This window comes from Pan paniscus, chromosome 11 (genome assembly GCF_029289425.2).
Source record: "Pan paniscus chromosome 11, NHGRI_mPanPan1-v2.0_pri, whole genome shotgun sequence".
NCBI lineage: Eukaryota > Metazoa > Chordata > Mammalia > Primates > Hominidae > Pan > Pan paniscus.
In genome coordinates this window covers 24,978,261-24,998,429 of record NC_073260.2, presented here as the reverse complement: position 1 = coordinate 24,998,429, position 20,169 = coordinate 24,978,261, and the positions used below count along the sequence as shown (strand labels likewise).

Here is a 20,169-nt window from a genome sequence, read left to right as displayed (position 1 = left end):
TCATCCATGCATCTAACCACCATCCATGCAGTCATTGTTTATGGAGCACCCACTCTGCTCTAGACCCCGTGTTGACCTCAGGGATAAGTCCAAAGTTTCATGAGACATAGTTTGGGTACCACCAGGCATAGACTCTCTGTTCAGGCAGATGCACCTTTGTCGCACTCTCTGTTCCTCCAGGCTCTTTCCCCTACCCTTGACGCCTCTACGTCTCTTAACCACTTAACATGTCCTTCAGCAAGTTACTCTTGCTTACAGCAGCATACTTGAAGCCCAGGGAGGTTACGTAAGTTGCCAAAGATCACCCAGTGGTTCCCTGGACCTAGGACCCAGGCCCCAGCCATGCAGGTGAGTTTGCTTCCACCACTAGGGGTCACGTACTAGGGGTGAAGGGGCCTGGGCTTTGGAGCTAGGGAGCCCTGGGTTCAATCCTGGCTCCTATCACCCCTCACTGGGGCCACGGGCAAGCTGCTGACCTCTCTGGCAATCCACAGTCAAACTTGAGGATAGTTCCTCCTACCTGACAGAGGGTGGTGAGGAGGGAACAAGAGAGGGCCAGACCCTGCCCAGCCCTGTGCCTGGCACATAGTAAAGGCACAGGACAAGGTAGCAGCTGTTACATCATAGCAGGGGGTTACCATGTGACCCCAGGAAGAGATGCCTCTGCCCTGTCGACCCAGTGCATCTCAGTCACCATCCCCTGCTGGAGAGAGAGCTCAGAAATGGCTCCTCAGTGGGCAGTGCCCACTTTGAGCAGATCAGGTGTGTGAAACTTTGAGTAATGGCACAATCCACTACCAGAGGAGGCTTCTCTACCAACCACACCAGCCTGCGGGAGTCACAGGACCCTAAAACAGGGGCATCTTGCTCATAACCTAAGTGCAATAGTTACCATATATCCAGCTCTTACTATTCTCCACGATATGATTCCTCTCATTTTATAGATGGAAAAAGCAAGATTCAGGCAGAAGGAACTTGCTAAGCAAAGCTAGGAATTCAGTCTAAGTTGGTCTGGATGCAACCAGAATACAGCTATTGTAGAAAACAAGAAATGCCAACATTCCCATTGCTGATTGGGATTTTAAAAAACCTTAAAAATGTCCAGGCATGACGGCTCGCATCTGTAATCCCAGCATTTTGGGAGGCCAAGGTGAGAGGCTCACTTCAGGCCAGGAGTTTGAGACCAGCCTGGGCAACACTGTGAGACCCTGTCTCTACAAAAAATACAAAAATTAGCTGGGTGTGGTGGCATGCACCTGTAGTCCCAGCTCCTCGGGAGGCTGAGTTCTGAGGATTGATTGAGCCAGAAAGGTCGAGGCTGCAGTGAGCCATGATCATGCCACTGCACTCCAGCCTGGGCAACAGAGCAAGACTCTGCCTCACTAAAAAAAAAAAAATAAAGTCAAAAATGGACATAACCCCGGGACTAAGTAATTCAAATTACCAAAGATATGATCAAATCAAGTGTGCAAAGATATACTAATGACATTCATCACTGCATTATTTATAACAGCAAAATCTAGAAACTACTAAAACGCCCAGCAGTAGGAGACTGGCCAATTAACCATGGAATATCCATGGAAGTCTAGGAATCACTTGTGGGAGAGGATTTGATGAACTACGAAAATGTTCACATCTATTAAGTTAACCAAAAAGCAGGTTACAAGGAAGCATGTAGAATACTGTTCCTTATTCACATTACATTTGCATATCTACACATATGGAAAACAGTGGTTATCAGGGGATGGAGTGGGACAATGAGTAATTTTAAATTTTACCTAATTTTGTGCTTATACTTTCCGGTTGTTCTGCAATGAATGGTATTATGTATACAATTTAAATCTTTAAAAATTTTTAATTACAGACTTTGTAGAATTTAATTGAAAATGTTGAAGCAGCGTCCACTCCCTTCCTCCCTGGAAGAACGTGTGATGGCCGGGCTTATGCCTATAATCCCAGCACTTTGGGAGGCCGAGGCGGGAGGATCACGAGGTCAAGAGATTGAGACCATCCTGGCCAACACTGTGAAACCCCGTCTCTACTAAAAAAAAAAAAAAAAAATACAACCGGGCATGGTGGCGCATGCCTGTAATCCCAGCTACTCGGGAGGCTGAGGCAAGAGAATCGCTTGAACCCAGGAGGCGGAGGTTGTAGTGAGCCGAGATCGTGCCACAGCACTCCAGCCTAGCAATGGAGCAAGACTCTGTCTCAAAAAAAAAAAAAAAAAAGAAAAAAAAAAAGAACGTGTGATGTTTTGGGGACAGGACACCACTGTAGGTGGGGGGGTGTCAGTCTCACCTTCTCCCGAAGTCTCTCCTGACTCGGAATCCTGATGCCCATCGGGCTGCGGGTGCGGGTCCCACTCCAGGGGCGGCAGGTGCTGCTGGGCCAGGCGGAAGTCCTCTAGGAGCTCAGGGCTGGTGGCATTGGGAAAGAGTCTCTCTTCTTCCCAGCTTTGTGAACTACTTCTATCCACATCCCTCTTGTCCTCGGCCCAGGCCCAGCGCCGCCGCCGGGGGCCCTTCCCCAGGCCAGGCTCAGCCCAGCGGATCTCAGTCTCCGAGCTGGCCATTGGGGCTGGCCTGGGCTTCACCTGGGCCACTTCATCTTCAGGAGACAGAGCTGCTGCCAGGGGCCCCAGAGTCACCGCTGGTTCCTGTCAGCATCGGCCATCCCGCCTGTGCCCTGTCAGGGACACATTCAAGAGATAACATTAATCAATCCTGATCCCTTCTTTTATTCGGAACAAGAAGTTACCAGCAGGAACTCTGGAATTAGCCCCAGTTCAACTCCTGGCTGCGTCCTCCCGAAGCTGTGTCACCTTGGGCAAGTCACTCTGCCTTCATTTTCTTCATCAGTAAAGCTGGGATAATAATTCCTCTCTCTCTCCAGGGTTTTTTTTTTTTTTTTTTTTTTTTTGAGACAGTCTCACTCTGTTGCCCAGGCTGGAGTGCAGTGGCACGATCTTGGCTCACTGCAACCTCCGTCTCCCAGGTTCAAGCAATTCTCCTGCCTCAGCCTCCTGAGTAGCTGGGACTACAGGTGCACGCCACCACACCCGGCTAATTTTTGTATTTTTTAGTTTCACCATATTGGCGAGGCTGGTCTCGAACTCCTGACCTTGTGATCCACCCGCCTTGGCCTCCCAAAGTGCTGGGATTACAGGCGTGAGCCATCATGCCCGGCCCCCTCCAGGGTTTTATAAACTAGATGAGACACAGGATGAGGAGCCCAGTGGCCAGTGCACCAACCAACATGTGTTGAATGCATGCTAGCTAGTGTTACTGCGTACTGGCTCTTCGTGTGGGCATGGGGCACAGGCCCTGCTCACGGGAGAACTGATGGCCCAGGAGGAAGCAGACGATCACCAGGCAACTACAAATCCAGGTGAGATGTGCTGGAGGAGGCACGGGGGCTGCCCTGACACAGGCCAGGGAAGTCTGGTGATCCCAGTTTAGAAGCCGGTTCCTCCGAGAATCCTCTCTGACCTCACTGGGGTAAGAATTCAGATTGAGAGGTGGGGGAGGATGATGAAAAAAGCATTCCAGGCCAGGTAGGATAGCTCACGCCTATAATCCCAGCACTTTGGGAGGCTGAGGCGAGTGGATCACTTGAGTCTAGGAGTTCGAGACCAGCCTGGGCAACATGGCAAAACCTTGTCTCTACGAAAAATTAGCCAGGTGTGATTGTGCACACCTGTAGTCCCAGCTACTCCGGAGGTCGAGGTGGGAGGATCACTTAAGCCCGGGAGGTTGAGGCTGCAGTGAGCCATGACAGCGCCACTGCACTCCAGCCTGGGCAACAAAGTGAGACCCTGTCTCAAAAGGAAAAAAAAAACAAAAAAAAAGGTAGCATTCCAGTACCCAACATAATTGAAAAACAGGTGCTCAAACGAAAAGGCATGAAGTCCCAACACATGCTACAGTATAGATGAACCTCAAAAACATTATGCTAAGTGAAAGATGCGAGACACAAAGGCCACATGTAGTGTGATTCTATGGATAGGAAATATCCAGGCAAGGTAACTCCTTGGAGAGTGAAAGCAGACTGGTATTTGCCAGGGGCTGGGGGAGAGGAGAGCGGGCACTAAATGCTTGCTGGGTATGGGATTTCCTTCTGAAGTGATGAAAATGTTTTGCAACTAGATGGAGGTGGCAGTTACACAGCACTGTGAATATACTAAATGTCACTGAACTGTTTACCTAAAAATGGTTAGTTTTATGTTATGTGAATTTCACCTCAATTTAAAGAAAACGCCTTCCGAGTGAGGAGTGAGGCGACCTGGGGGCAGGGAGCAAGCCTACCAGGGGCTTTCCTGGACCTGGGAGTGGTTTCGCCGCCGATGGCTGGGGTATTGAACACAGGGAAAGCCCATCAGAGGTGTGGTTTAAAAGTTCCCCTTGGGCTGCTCTGAGAGAATGAACCAGGGAGGCTGGCCACACGGGGGACTCGTCAGGCGGCTGCTGCAGAAACAGGGTAGCCAGAGAAGGGCTCCTCCGCTGCCTTCCCTCAACCCTCTCCTTCTTTCCCTCTTTCCTTCTCCCTCTCGTCTCCTTTTGCCTCTTCCTTCTGACGCTCCTGCTATTTCCCTAAGCGCTTCCTCTATGCCAGCACTGAGCCAGGCCCAGGAAGTGCAAAGCTGACCCAGAGTGGGCACGGTCCCCCAGAGAGCTCCCTGCCATGGAGGGTTCAGAGAACTGCAGCCCATCAGCGCAGTGGCCCCCAGGGCAGCTCACACAAAGGCCTTCTTCCACAGATGGGGAAACTGGGATCCAGAGAGGGGAGAGGCCTTGCCTAAAGCCACACAGGGGTCAGGACAAGGCAGGGGCGAAAGTCAGCCTCCTGGCCCACAGTCTGGGCTTTCTCCCCTGCATGCTGTGTCGAAGGCAGTATGACTCCAGGCCTCCCAGGACAGAAGGTCTGTGTTTGTCCCTTTATCCTCATGAACACTTGGATCCTGCTTGATTTGTGTGGCTGAGAAAAGTCAGCAGGCAACTATTTTTGGACACAAAGTTCCCCAGGGAACAGTGCAGCCCGGGAAAGGCTGATTCTCAAGGGCTGGAGGAGGGAGGTGCAGGGAATACCATTCTTCCCTCCTTGGCTGCGACTCCTGCTCTGTGGATGGGTGTTCGGGGCTTCTATCCTCTGTCCCCGCCCAGTCTTCCTCTCTACCCCCAAATGCAGAGCCCTACAATTTCCTCCAGATCACCCTGTGTATTGTCCTCCAGCCCCACAGTCCCCACCACATGTGAAGAGCCCACTCGGCGCCAGCCTGGGTTGAAGCTTTACTTTTAAATTCTCAATCTGCCCTCCCTACAAACATGAGGGTAGAATTTGGCTAAGATCACTCAGCTACTTCCTGCCACAGCAAGATTTGCAACTGTCAATTTTGGCCTAGTGGTACCCCAATATTTTTTTAATCACACAACCCATCAGTAAAAATATATTTGCTCGAACACATCATGCTAATATATTACATGTATTGGAAAGAGTATTTTCAAAAGTGATTTTCTAAAAAGATGCAATCGAAAATTGGCCAGGTACAGTGGCTCACACCTGTAATCCCAGCACTTTGGGAGGCCGAGGTGGGCAGATCACTTGAGCTCAGGAGTTTGAGACCAGCTTGGGCAACGTGGCAAAAGCCTGTCTCTACTAAAAATAAAAAGGAAAAAGAAAATATATACAGGTGACCCTTAATGACACAGTTTGAACCGCACAGGTCTACCTATATGTGAATTTTCTTCTGCCTCTGCCACCCCTAAGACAGTAGATCAATCTCCCCCTTAACTCCTCCTCCTCAATGTGAAGATGACAAGGATGTAGGCCTTTATGATGATCCACTTCCACTTAATGAAAGTAAGTAGATTTTCTCTTCCTTATGATTTCCTTAATAACATTTTCTTTTCTCTGGCTTACTTTATTGTAAGAAAACAGTACATAATATATATAAGACAGAAAATATGCATTAACCAACTGTTTATGTTATCAGCAAAGCTTCCAGTCAATAGCAGGCTATTGATAAAGTTTTGGGGGAGTTAAAAGTTATAAGCAGATTTTTGACTGCATGAGGCACTCCTAACCCCTGTATTATTCAAGGATCAACTGTATTTTATTTTATTGAGACAGGATCTCACTGTTACCCAGGCTGGAGTACAATGGCAATCAGAGCTCACTGTAGCCTTGACCACCTGGGCTCAAGCGATCCTCCCACCTCGGCCTCCTGAGTAGCTAAGACCACAGGTATGCGCCACCATGCCTGGCTAATTAAAAAAATTTTTTTTTGTCGAGATGGGGTTTTGCCATGTTGCCCAGGCTGGTTTTGAACTCCTTGTTTCAAATGATCCTCCTGCCTCGGCATCCCTATGTGCTGGGATTACAGGCATGAGCCACCCACCAAGCTGGTCAACTATATTTTAAATAGAAGCTCTAATCCTTGCTTCTCATACCTTCTGCAGGGCCTGTACCCTTCTTGGAAATCCCTGCCAGGGATCTTAAGCTTCAGTGTGCTTAAGAATCCTCTAAGCATGCAGTTTCCTGAAACAACCTGCAGAGAGCCTGACTCAGTGGCCCTGGGATAGGGCCCAGGAATCTGCATTTTAAACCAGGGCCTCAGGCAGGGCCTGCCCTTTGAAGTTCACTAGGCCTCCTGGCTCCTGCTGTTATGGCAGGTGGAGAAGAGGCTACAATTTAGCTGTTGCTTTTCTGGTTCTGAAGCCTCTGCTGAGGAAGGGGCCGGGGGAGGTATGCGGTTTTTTGACTTTTTAAAGGGCTTTTTTTCTAGCTCTGCCACAGAGCAGCCTGCCCAATCACAGAGCCCTCTGGGTGCACAAAGAGGAACATCCTGTCTTCTGGGATGACTCAGTCGTGGCAGAAATCTCACTGTAACCAGGGGAAGGTGCACGTCAGAGGCAGCTGCAGTGACTGACTAGAGTTTCGCACTTGCCCCCAGGCGCCTAAACCAGTGAGCCTTTCCTGAGCCAGGCCTCTGCCTTCCATGCGAGCCATGGCCCTCCTCACCACAAAGCCCCAGAACTGGCCAGTCAGCTAGTCAGTCAACAAACACACATTAGTGCCAACTACCTGCCAACCTCAGGCTGGGACGATGCTGTGATAGAGAAGCAGGCTGGGCATCAGGAGACAGGTGCTAGTCCTGGCTGCTGTTACTCACTGTGTATAGCTGGGCTTGCATTTTCCTCACTGTAAAATAGAGAAAGTACCACCTGCTCTTGATATCGCAAGGGGATATCACCCTGCTAGGGTGGGTTGGGAGGCAGGGGATGGGACTCAAAGAGCTTTGAAGTCCCCGATTGACTCAGCTTCTAAGGGCAACAGCCTCAGAACTGTTAACCTCTCTCCTCCTCCCTGAGGTCACATTTCAAAGTACAAAGATACATACTGAGCACCCAGTGGGCGCAAATTAACTTTTTAAAAAAGCCCTATGACTTCCTACTATATACCAGGCGCTACGTAAGATGCAAAGAATATAGAAAAGAGTAAAATTACAAGATTTTAAACGGTGGGGGGTAGTACAATACAGAAGTGTTACCAAAGGAAGCTTTAAGGTGGGCTTGAGAAACAATGAGGATTTGGGGGAGAAGACTGGGGAAGGCATTCCAGGCAGCGGGAACAGCACGGAGGCAAAGGCACGGAGGTCTGAAAGTATGGCCTGACCTTGAAGGAGAGCTATGGGCAGGTGTCCCTGCATGCCAGATAAAGGCAGAGTTGTTCCAGCCAGCCCTCGTTAGGGCAGCAGGTCTGCTCCTAAAAGGCAGTGAGTGGGGTTTGGTGAAGACTCCAGCAGTGTGAGCTGGGGAGGGCTATGGAGTTCAGGGTCCCCGCCATCCCTGGAGAAACTGGCCCCACAAGGAAGTAGCAGCCACTGCACCCTCCTTCTGTACATCTCCTTCTTACACCCAAGCCCCCACTGCCCCTGCTCTCTAAGGGTCTAACAGACCCCTGAGGTGTCTATCTTCAGTTCCTGGGTGGGATGGACTCTTCTTCCCCACCACCCACACAGGGCTTCTCCGCCCGCTCAGTCATTCCACAGCCAGGGACCCTTCCCTTTATGGCTCAATCCCTCAGAACTGCCCAGACTCCCAGGCTCTCCTTTGCCAGCACAGCTACGCAGCCCGCACAGCCTCCCCGTGCCCTCTGCAGCCCCTTCCCATCCAGCCAGAGCTGTCCAGGGTGCCACCCTGCTTCTACCCCCACCCACACCCTGACACCTCCCAGATGAAGAAACTGAGGCACAGAGACATGGCCTGCTCTCACAAGACCTCACAGCCAGGAAGCGCAGACAGAGGATTCAAAGCTGGGGTGCCGCAACTCTGAAACCAAGGCTGTCAGATGTGTCAGGGAGATGGGGAAGGAAGACCACCCCCCAAATCAGTAACCAGACCTTCCAAAAAGCCTCAAGCATACCCCCACCCACCAGCTGGCAGGGCACAGACTTGCTGTTCTCAAGGGGTTCCCACCAGCTGTGTGGACTCTAGTCCCACAAGGAAGCACCAGCCACTCCCCCTCTGTGTCCTCCCTGCCCCCAGCCCGCTCCAGCAGCAGAGGCCGAGGAGAAAGAGAAACGGTGCCCTGGCTGTTGCCAGCTCTGGTCTTGCCATCCTCAAGAGCTGAGCTGGGTCTGCTGGTCCTCGGACCGTCCTTGGCTCCTCTCCTTGCTCTTACGCAGCTGGCATAAGGGGCCACTCCTTCAATAGGGACCACCCCCCGGCGCCGTTGCTGCCTCCTGGCCTGCTGCCCATCCCTGCATCGTCTCTGAGACCCCTTAGCAACCAAGGACACTAACTCTCCAGGTGCAGACGACGACACCCCAGGCACAGAGATGGACCCGCCTATCCAAGTTCACAAGAGATCAGAATCAGAGCTGGGACTGGAATCTAGCATCCTGAGGCTTGACAAAAATCCTCCTTAAATCCACCCTTGCCCTGGAGGCCGGGCTCCCCTGAGCCAAGAGAAAAGCAGTGCAGCTCCAGCAGCTGCAACTTCCTGGCTGGGCTGGTCCGGCTGCCTGGACTGTCCCGGAGAGTCTGTGACTGGCCTGTCCAGAAGGAAGGCGGCCTCCTGGGCCCTCCTCCGTTCCGATCCCTTACCTCTCTCGGTCTCCACCACCGTCCTGCCGACCCAGTTTCAGGGGACCTGCCTGTGAATTCTTTGTTCCAAACCCAGGGAGCCCCCTGTCTCCATTGCGCCCTGGCCCACCTCCAGGCTGTTCTGCCAGCCCAAGCTGCTGCTCACAGACCAGCATCGCTCCCCACCTCTCCCCGCCCCTGCCGCGGCTGAGGCCGCCTCGCCTCGGCAGGAAGCGCCCAGCCTGATTTCCTACAAGTGTTTGTCAGAAGGAGGGGGTTTGTCTGCGTGCAGAGCAAGAGCTGGAGGAGCTTAACCCCTTGCAAGCCCTCCACAGTCAGCGCTGCCCAGGAAAGGACTCAGGGAACAAACTCCTGACGTCCTGGGCTTGGGATCATCTCAGCCCAGGCCCTGCAGGTACAGATGGGGAGACTAAAGCACAGAGGTCAGAGGCTTGGCCAAGGTCACACAGCATGCTGTAGCTCCTACCATCTAGGCCCTCTTCAACCACGGCCTGACCTTAGCCGAGGCTCCTTCCCTCACTAGGCCTCAGGGCCCATGTGCACGGTGAGAGCTCAGACTCAACACCACTCCTGCCCTTCCAGCTCTGACTCTGCCAATGTGCAACCTGAATCTCAGGGAGACCGTGGTGATTCCTGCCATCTCAACCCACTGTCCTCACCCCGAGGTGGTCCTGCAGCCAGAGTGGGATGTTCGGGGCAGCATGGAGGTGTGAACCTGGCAGATCAGGTAAACTTTCCCTTGTTGTAAGAACCCTCCAAGGGTTCACCAGATGTTGGGAACAGATCGATCCTGATGGTCAGTCGAGCTGTCTTTTCTCAAGCCCCACCATCCCATTCCTTCATTCGTAGGTACTCACTGAGCTCCTACCGTGTGGCAGGTGCTTTTAAAGCACCTGGGAATATGGCAGGGCCCAAGACAGGCCAGTCCCCTGCTCTCCACTCTAGCAGAGACATGGACAATAAGCAATCACATGTATAATTTCAAGGAGAGAGCTGTGAACAATGAGACTGGGTGACGATCCGTGTCCCAGGCCAGGTGGCACTGAAGCCTGGGGCTCACCCCAGGCCAACAGAGTCAGTCTCTGGGCATCAGACATTTTAAGTGTCCCAGGTGACTGGCCCTGGTAGAGAACCCATGGGGCCAAGAGTAATGGGTTGGAGGAGAAGGGTTATAGGATGGTCAGGAACGTCTCTATGAGGAGGTGACATTCAAATAAGGCACTGGAAGGAAGAGGGGGTCAAAAGCAAGCCACAAGAAGGTTTGGGGCAGAGTGTTCTGGGAGGGCAAGTGGAAAGGCCAAGGTGGGGGAGCCAGCGGGCTTTCCCTGAGAACAGCAAGGCCTGTGTACCCGGGGCAGAGCGAGTCAAGCGGGAGAAGCAGGAGCTTCACAGAAAAGGGGGCACAGGAGCACAAGAGGCTCCCAACACTGGCCCCACCCAGGACCCATAGACTCTGAGTCAGGAAACAAAAAGAAAGAGGAAAAAAACCAGGCCTCTGTATTGTCCAAAAAGCCCTCCAGGTAATTCTGATAAGCAGCCAGATTTGGGAACCACCCATATAGGAGAGAAAAAAATCTCAGAGTCACTGTGGACCTGGGTTCAAATCCCAGCCCCATCTCCTGCTGGCCCTGACCTTTGAAGCTTCACCTCTCTAAGCCTCAGTTTCTTCATCTGTAAAACAGGGATAAGAAGAGTAGCCACCCCACAGGGGCTGCTATAAAGATTCAATGACATGATGCCTACCAAGGGTAGAGCGGGGGAGCCAGAACACAGTCATGTATTGAGCTATTTTATTATTGCTACTACAACTATTGCTGCTACTTAGGTATAAGTCTCTGGTCTCCTCTAAAGGCTAGATCTTAATACCTTTCCTGAAGCCTGGCACACTGTTTATGGCTGATGAATGCGTTCTGTGAATGAATGAATGAATGAATGAATGAATGAATGAGTGGACGTTCCCAAGGTCAGCTTGTGAATATCTGGCGCAGCCAGGGCTAGAACCAGGAGCCCTCATCCTGGTAATCGCCCACCCCTCTATCCCCTTTCCTGCCTTTTACCCACATCTGGGTGGCAGGGCTCTCCCTGTAGCCCCCAGCCCCACATGGAGCAGAGCCAAACCCTAATGAGGCCCCTCCCTATCAGCTCTGGAGGCCATGTGTGCCATTGTGCAAGGGGCGGGCTCCCCTGACACCCTGTCACTCACTCACCCTCCCTCCCTGGTCATTAACCCAGGCAGCACTGCTATCAACGCCAGGTGGCTGCCATTGCTGGGCATAGCCTGTGGCCCCTGGATAACCCCAAACCCATCTCAGGGGCAGCCACCTAACACCAAGGAGAACCGCCTGCAGTGCAGTCTGTTCCATTTCCTTGCACCCCCAAGCATGACCAACCCTCCTCCCTGCCTTTGCTCATGCACTGCCCCCTCTTGGATCACTGTCCCCACCCACAGGCCAAATTCTACCAAACCGAAGCAGCATGTCTAAGACTGAGCTCCTAGTATTGCCACCCTCCAAACCCACCCCTCCTTAGTTTGGCCCATCTTTCACCCAGGTACACACTGAGAATCAACTGTGACCCTGGACACTTCCTTTTCCCTTACATCCCATAACCAATCCATCGTCAACTCCCAGTGATTTCATTTCCTAAATTTCACCAGAATCTGTCCCCGTTTCTGCATCCCCACGTGGGTCCCTGGATCGGCCTTGCCTGGAAAGCTCTAGGGTCCACTAATCTGTTCCCCACACTGCACCGATGTGGTCTTCCAAGATAAAAGTTCCAAACAAGACCCTTCCATGCTTCAGACGCACAGCTAGCTACCATGGCTCTGAGACAGAAGATGAAACTCCACAAGCTGGCCGCTGCTGCAGCCTCTTCTCCCGCCACCCTCTCTGCCCTTGCTCAGCATGCTCCTGCCATACAGGCCTCCTTGCTCTTCCTGGGACAGATGTGTCCTGCTCCTCCCCTCACCCAGTCCCACTTCTTTTCCCTGTTAACTTCTAGGCAACCTCCAGATGTCAGCTCCAGCGTGCCCTCCTTGGGGACTCCCCATTTGGAACTATATTTCATATGTGATTATTTGATTAACATCTGTCTCTTGACTCAGTTGGGAGCTCTGTGAGGCTCTCATCATCATATCCCCAGGACCCAGCACACAGGCCCTGATATACAATAGAAATACAATAAATATATCCTGGATGATCCACTCAACCTAGCTACTTGCCCAAGCCTGACTCATAGCCCTCATAACAACCCAATGAGGCTGATGTGACAACCCCATTTCACAGTTGGGTAAACAGAGGCCCCTAGAGCCCAAGCAGCTTGCCCAAGGTCACAAAGGTGATGAGCTGCAGTAGAGTTTCAAACACACAAAGACCTGGCTTCTAATAACCAAGCTTGGTGCTCACAGCATTGCAGCCCGCAGAGATAATTAATACCTGTGCACAATAAAATCGAGAGTGGAGCTTCTTACCAACTAATTGCAATTCACAAAGCCAATGTTCCAATTTTATAGTGAGGCCCTGGTTCCACACAGAGCCTTTCGGTTTCCCAAAATGCTTTCTTCTCCTTTATAGCACTAGATGCTCAAGAACAGAACGTCTAAGTGGGGAGAACACGAGTATTATTCCATTGTATAGGTGAGGACACTGAGGCCCAGAGAAGAGAAGAGATTCGTTCCCGGTCACCCAGAAAAGAAACAACAACAAAAACCTCTGACTCCTGGCCAGGTGTAGTGGCTCACGCCTGTAATCCCAGCACTTTGGGAGGCTGAGGTGGGCGGATCACCTGAGGTCAGGAGTTCGACACCAGCCTGGGCAACATGATGAAACCCCACCTCTACTAAAAATACAAAAATTAGCCAGGTGTGGTGGCAGGTGCCTGTAATCCCAGCTACTTGGGAGGCTGAGGCAGGACAATCACTTGAACCTGGGAGGCGGAGGTTGCAGTGAGTCGAGATTGCACCATTGCACTCCAGCCTGGGCAACAGAGCAAGACTCTGTCTCAAAAAAAAAAAAACACCAAAAACAAAAACAACAAAAAAAACCTCTTACTCCTGCTGCCAGGGCTTGATGACTTTCACCCTTTTACCAGCAACAGTCGTGTGCATGGCTGTGTCTGCAGAACCCTGCCAGCCCTTCCCACGAGCCTGAGGCACAAGAATCACTTGAACCTGGGAGGCGGAGGTTGCAGTGAACCGAGATCATGTCACTGCGCTCCAGCCTGGGCAACAGAGTAAGACGCTTGTCAAAAAAAAAAAAAAAAAAAAAAAAAAATCCACAGGGAGTCTGAGGGAAAGAGGAGGCAGGTGAGGATTTCCAGAGTGAACCAAGAAGAAATGATGAAGCCTGGCTAGGGAAGTAGAGAACCAAGTTCCAGCCTGAGTGAGCAGGAATAAGCACCTTCCTTTCTCTGAGCTTTGGAACCTGCGGCTTAATGAGATTGTCTCTGAGGTTATCAGAGATTATCTTCTAATGCTAAACCTCCTGGATTCTTTATTCCATTTGCCCACCCAGGCAGAAATGCCATGCAGACAGGAGGCTGCAGGGCACAGGTGTTAAGGCACATGGGCTTTGTGGGCAAACAGAGAACTCCATGTTCTCCCTTGGAAGCTGTGTGGCCTTGGGCAAGCTGCTTAACCTCTCTGAATCCCAGATTCCACATCTGTAACATGGACCAATAATTATTTTACAGGGTTCTTGGGATGACGGATGAGACTATGTGCCTAAAGTTCTTGGCCCCAGTGCCCAGCTGGCACAGAATGACTGTTCACAAATAAATGGCCTTGCCTTTTCCGTGAAACGCCCTACAACCTGCTCCCTGCAGGACTGAGTTTAATTTTCCTCATCCACAGCTTCCACAATATCAACCCCAGGTCTAGCGATGAATCCTGGACACAAAAAGGGAGAAGCAGTTTTCCCAAGTGGAGGGAGGTGCTGACATTTCCCTGTGACCCTCTTCCCTGCGACCCTTAAACCAGTTCCAGGGCTCACTGACCCAGCTAGAAACTCTGTCCTCACTCTGAGTAGTTAAGGAGCAGAGCAAACAGCCCCTTCTCAGCCAACTGAGATAAGGGTTATGAGGAGGGTGCGGCCATATTGAGGAAAACACATACATAAATTCAAATTCATGCTCTTTTCAAAGAGTCAAACAAACCGTGCACGTGCCAGGAAGGGACTGCTAACAGCAAAACTATACTGAACACCTATTATGTGTCAAATACCTTATAAAAGCCTTTCCATGGACTCAGATCTCATGATTTAATCCTCATACTAATCCAAGGAGGGAAAAATTATGATGCCCATTTTATTTTATAGGTGAGGAAGCTGGTTTGAACCAAGCTGTTTGAATCTGGACAGTATAATCTTTTTTTTTTTTTTTTTTTTTTTTTTTTTTTGAGATGGAGTCTCGCTCTGTTGCCCAGGCTGGAGGGCAGTGGCGCGATCTCAGCTCACTGCAAGCTCTGCCTCCCGGGTTCACGCCATTCTCCTGCCTCAGCCTCCTGAGTAGCTGCAATTACAGGCAGTGGCCACCACACCCAGCTAATTTTTTTTTTTTTTTTTTTTTTGTATTTTTAGTAGAGACGGGGTTTCACCGTGTTAGCCAGGATGGTCTCGATCTCCTGACCTCGTGATCCACCTGCCTCGGCCTCCCAAAGTGCTGGGATTACAGGCGTGAGCCACCGTGCCCGGCCCTGGACAGTGTGATCTTAATCACTTTGCAACTGAAACTTGCAATAGGTAAAATGGTTGGAAACAATTGCAGTGTCCCGTAACAGGTGATCATTGAAAGAAATTGTGATAGTTCCACTCAAAGGAATAATATTAGCTGCCATTAACAGTCATGCTATTGAAGAATATCAAATAATGTAAAAATTTTGTTAAGTGGACAAGCCAGTTATAAAATAATATATATCTAGTTTGAGTCCACTTAAAAAAAAAACACAGTAAAATATGGAGGAAGAGGAGGAGGAAGAAAGGAAGGAGACAGGATAGGAAAAAAGAAAGGGAGAGAAAGCAAAAGAAAGAGAAGGACATGCTTTAAAATGTTTACAACAGGCCATGCGCCGTGGCTCACACCTGTAATCCCAGCATTTTGGGAGGCTGAGGCGGGAGGATCACCTGAGGTCAGGAGTTCGAGACCAGCCTGGCCAACATGGCGAAACCCCATCTCTACTAAAAATACAAAAATTAGCTGGGTGTGGTGACGTGCACCTGTAATCCCAGCTACTCGGGAGACTGAGGCAGGAGAATCGCCTGAACCTGGGAGGCAGAGGTTGCAGTGAGCCAAGATCGTGCCACCCCACTCCAGCCTAGGCGATGACAGTGAAACTGTCTCAATTAAAAAAAAAAAAAAGTTTACAATCATTATCACTAGGTAGTAGAATTATAGGCAAGTTTTTTTGATAGGCAAGTTTACCATTTTTCCTTTTGGGTATTTTTCAAATATAACAGTTGCTTTAAAAATAAGAATGGAATGAACATGTACTATTCTTAAAAACAAAACAAACGAATACCACCTCACATCTGTGTGGTGCTTCCTTCTGACCTTGGGCACCTCCATCTTCAGTTGCCCCTGCTGTGAAAGGTGAAATGTATCGTTGCGTTCTTTGAGGCCCTTTACAGCTCTGACATCCTATAACATTCTGTAACCCCCACACCTTCTCCTCCTCTGTTTAAACTCTAATACAATATGTTGTTGTCTGTAATACAGCCATTATGCAACATGTGGGAACACATGAAAATCACTAAAAGGAAAGGAAGCAATCAGCGCCCAGCCTCAGCCACTTTTTGCATTTGGAGGCATGGCATGTGTTGCTGGATTGGATCCTCATAAATAATTAGGCATTTAACAGATGAAGAAAGGTTCAGAGAGGTTACACAACTTGCCCAAAGTCACACAGCATGTTAAGGCACAGTTGGGTCTGTACCCACAAATAAAGCATTATCCTCCAGATGAATCCTTAGTGGGGGACTGAGTGTGCCTCTTAGACCCTGAGACCTCCCCTCCTCACTCCTGGTCCTTGGCTGTGGTCCCAAGACCCCGAGGAGACTGACAGCTGGACATCCCACTCTGGCCCTGATCCCAGGCTCCTTCCCCAGAAAAAGCTGAGCTGGCAGTGGGGGGGCTGGGGGGAGAATGCTGGCAAGGACCTAGGGGCTGGTGTGGGAGCGGCACTGGGCGCAGAAGGTCTCACTCGGCAATGGAGCCGGAGTTCGCCTGACATTTGGCAAGGAAGCCCAGAGCCAAGATGGAACAGCAAGCTGGGGTGCAGGAGGGAGGGAGGAGTGAGAATGTGAGACTTTGGGGGCAGGAAGCCTGGGTAGATCAGCCCTTTGCTGTTTTGTTTCAGAACTTCTCTGATATCCTCATCTACAGACAGAGGCTTCTCCTTCCCTCAGGCATGCATGTGTAAAGTAACAAGATAATGTGTTTGTACGCAGGACACACTCAGAAAATGAGGAGCTTCTGTTAGCCTCCTGGCTCCCCTGGCCAACTGCCGCACCTCTTCCCTATCACCCACCCTGACTTACCCCCCAATTCCTTGGCACAACGACAAATCTTAGAGCACCATCCTGTCAGGTTTTTCCCCTGCTTAACGACCATCCGTGGCTCCTGTCACTTTCAGGTTAAAGGCCAGACATTTTGGCCTGGAATTCAGGCTCATACCAACCTGTTCCCAAGTCAGGGGCTGCTGCACTGCATAACTCACACCGTACACTACAAAAGCCATCTCATAAAGGGTTTCTTCCCAAATCCCATACTTTAGGGGAGCTGCAGTGGGGCGCAGGCCTTCTGGCCTGGCTCCACTTGGCTCTGCCAAAAAGCCCCCAACTCCAGGCTGCCAAGCAGAAGCAAGGCTGGTCTTCCATCCCCCAACACCCTTCACCTGCAGCTGTCTTAAAAAAAAAAAAAAAAAAAAAAAGTAAGAAAAAGCCCTGATTTGTGGTGGTTACTAATTTTGATGGTGTTAAATACCCTTACTGAAATTGGCCATGCCAATTTCAAGCTATTGATATCACTGAATGCTGCACTGGGAAGAGATGGGCACAATCCACTCTCCCGAGCTGACACCAGCACACCCTGCACACCCCAAAGTAAGGATGCGCTAACACCAGTGAGAAGCTGTGTGACTCTCGTCAAGTGGCTTAACCTCTCTGAACCTCAGGCTTTCTATCTGTATAAGAGGGACAACAATAACACCCACTTCGACAACATCACGTAACTGATATAATCTAGATGATCAACAACAATGTTTTGAGCCCTACACTAGGTAGCCACTAGGGAATAACAATGGTGACAAAACAGATAAGAGCTCCTGCCCTCCCAAACCTCACTTCTTACAGTAAAAGCCCTGGCACAGTGGCTAGAATGTCGCACTCAATAAATATTACCTATGATATTAGCTAATAATACCAATGGTATTATTGTTGTCATTATTCCTTCCTTTCTTTGAGCCTCAGTTTCCTCATTTATTTAGAATGTGGACTGAGCAAAAGTTTCTTATGATGCCACCTCACTCAAGCCTTAAAATGGTGGTAAAGTAGATGGGCGCGGTGGCTCACGCCTGTAATCCCAGCACTTCAGGAGGCCGAGGTGGGAGGATCATGAGGTCAGGAAATCGAGACCATCCCGGCCAACATGGTGAAACCCCATCTCTACTAAAAATACAAAAATTAGCCAGGTGTAGTGGCACACGCCTGTGATCCCAGCTACTCAGGAGGCTGAGGCAGGAGAATCACTTGAATCCGGGCGGCAGATGTTCCCGTGAGCCGAGATCGCGCCACTGCACTCCAGCCTGGAGACAGAGCTAGACTCCATCTCAAAAAAAAAAAGAAAAAAAAAATGGTGGTAAAGTGGGCATTACCAACCTCATTTTGTGGAAGGGAAAACTGAGGCACTCTGAACTGAATCCAGGCTGGGGATCTAAACTCAGTTCTTCTTACTCCTTGTCTCCAGATCATTCCCACCTTCCAGGACTGAGGAAACATAAAAAGGACCAGGAATTCGACTGGGGATGTGAATGCTTTAAAAATACTTTTCCTTCTCCACGCCCCCAGGGGGGGAAACTGAAGTGTCCATGTTGTGCACCAATTTCCAAAACACCCTCTCAGTATGACGGCCCTGTAGCTGGGACCATTCCCAGTCTCTCTGGAAACCCCTATCCTAGCGCCTCTGGCAGAGTCTGCAGGACGGTGGGAGCTGATGAAATCCCCTTGCAACAAACAGCCCCAATCACATGTTTTAAATGCAAACCGGCTGGACTTTAGGAGGCAAAGGCCCCACGTGGACATCGTCTCCCTCCTGCAGAAGAACTGTGAGACGACTGCCCCAGGAATAAACCCAGAGTCCCAAAACACCATAGGTTCCGCTCCCCTGTTTGTTAGTAAGTAAACCAGACTTAGGCCCTAACAGATGGGCAGCCATTGTTTTATTAACAAAACAGCCCCCAAATAAAACCCACCAATTCCAGAGGAGGCGCCTGGAAAAGTCGTTTGGGAAGTCCCTGTATGTATCTAACTTTAGTCTTTCATGCTTCAGTTCCAGCCCATTTCTTCTCCTTCTGTTCTAGAGGACAGCAACAATGTCTCTTTTCACTGCAGCCTGTCTCAGCTTCTCTCTGCTCCAACATAGCCCAGGTTTGTTATCAGCAATTTTCCCTTCGACTATCTCAGAAGCAGGTCTTTAAACATAGGTAATGATGGACTCCAGTCCGTCATTTCTTTCAACAAAAGCCCGGGAAAGGAGCTTTGGAAGTGTCGTCTAAGGTCACGCAGCAAGCAGACTCTGGTTCTGCCTGTGCCAGCCCCATCACACTGGGGAGAGCCCAGCTCTGCGCCTCCCTGCTGTGCACCCTTGGGCCAGTCGCGCCCCCTCTCTGGACCTCATTCTCCTCCGCAGGTGTACCAAGAGGGAACTGGACTTATTTTTGCAGCCCGTTCAGTTCCTACCATTGTCAGGGCTGCCTACCCGACACTGGCCCTTGTTCTACCTTCCCCCCCGCGACAAAAAGAGGAAAAGAAACTTGCGTTAGGCGTCCGGGAAGCGCGCGCGGCTCCGAGGGCCGCCAGGCTGCGCGGATTGTTGCTGGGTGAACGAATCTCACACAAATCCCAGACAGAAAGCCTCACCTCCCCAGTAACCACAGCAACCCGGGCCACGCCTCCAGCCCAAACACAGCCCGAGGCCCAGCCAAGGCCCACCCCCGAGCTCCCCCGGGACCCCTCCCCTCCCTGCCACCAGCCCCAGCTGGAAAGAGAAAAAGCCAACGCCCCCATTGTGCAGAGGTGGAGACTGAGGCCGGAGGGTGGAGACTGTGGAACCCCGCGGCCGGCACGGTTTGGACTGGGGCCCATACCGCCCGTCCAGGGCTCCCTCCCATTCCCGGAGCGGTGATGCGTCTCCTTCCCTGTGCGCGTGGGGTTTCCACGTGGAAAAGATCGAAAGCAGCGCCGTCCCAGTGGAACGGAGCCCACCGGCACTGTCCACTCGCCCTCCCCATTCTCCCGACGGAGAAACTGAGTCCCAACGAGGGACAGGGACCACCCCGGACGCCCCGCGAGCCCCTCCCCGAGTCTCACCTGCTGGCGGCCGCCGAGCGCGGGTGGTTTCCTGGAGTTGAGCGGCAAACAAAGGCCTCCAATCCGGGCGCGGGGCGGGGCGGTGGCTCCTTTGCATAATCCCTGAGGCCCGCCCGCGACAGCAGGGGGCGGCCCGGGGGGGCGGGGCCTCTGGGAGCGCACCAATCACCGAAAGGCCGCCGCCACGGCCCGCCCCCAGGGACTCGGACATAGGGATCGCAAACCCTGCTGCAGGATGAAAATCTCAGACCTGGGAGGCTGTGTGTGCCTACTGCAATCAGCCCCACCGCAGACCCGGAGATCGAGGCCCGGTCTGCGGAGGGTAAGGCATTTATGCAAGATCGCACAGAGTGGCTCACGCCTGTAATCCCAGCACTTTGGGAGGCCGGGCAGATCACCTGAGGTCAGGAGTTCGAGACTAGCCTGGCCAACATGGTGACCGTCCCCCCACCCCCACCAGTCTCTACTAAAACTACAAAAATTAGCTG

At 51.3% G+C, this 20,169-nt stretch overlaps 1 protein-coding gene across 9 annotated transcripts in view; it reads right to left on the bottom strand.

Annotated features, from left to right (window-relative positions):
* AKNA (AT-hook transcription factor) overlaps positions 1 to 19,811 on the bottom strand; it is a 62,466-nt gene extending 42,655 nt beyond the window's left edge. For 2 of the 9 annotated variants that reach the window (XM_034928913.3, XM_055117720.2), the window contains exons 1-2: positions 19,682 to 19,811; positions 2,299 to 2,685 (exon numbers count right to left, since the gene is read on the bottom strand). In XM_034928913.3, coding sequence (XP_034784804.2) covers positions 2,299 to 2,572 — 274 coding nt within the window. In that variant the 5' untranslated portion in view covers positions 2,573 to 2,685; positions 19,682 to 19,811. Of the gene's footprint in view, positions 1 to 520; positions 2,686 to 9,104; positions 9,328 to 17,971; positions 18,080 to 19,129; positions 19,610 to 19,681 lie in introns of those variants that run through there. The other 7 variants (XM_055117721.2, XM_055117722.2, XM_063594252.1 and 4 more) reach the window with 6 other exon arrangements.
* Positions 19,812 to 20,169: the final 358 nt, after the last annotated feature.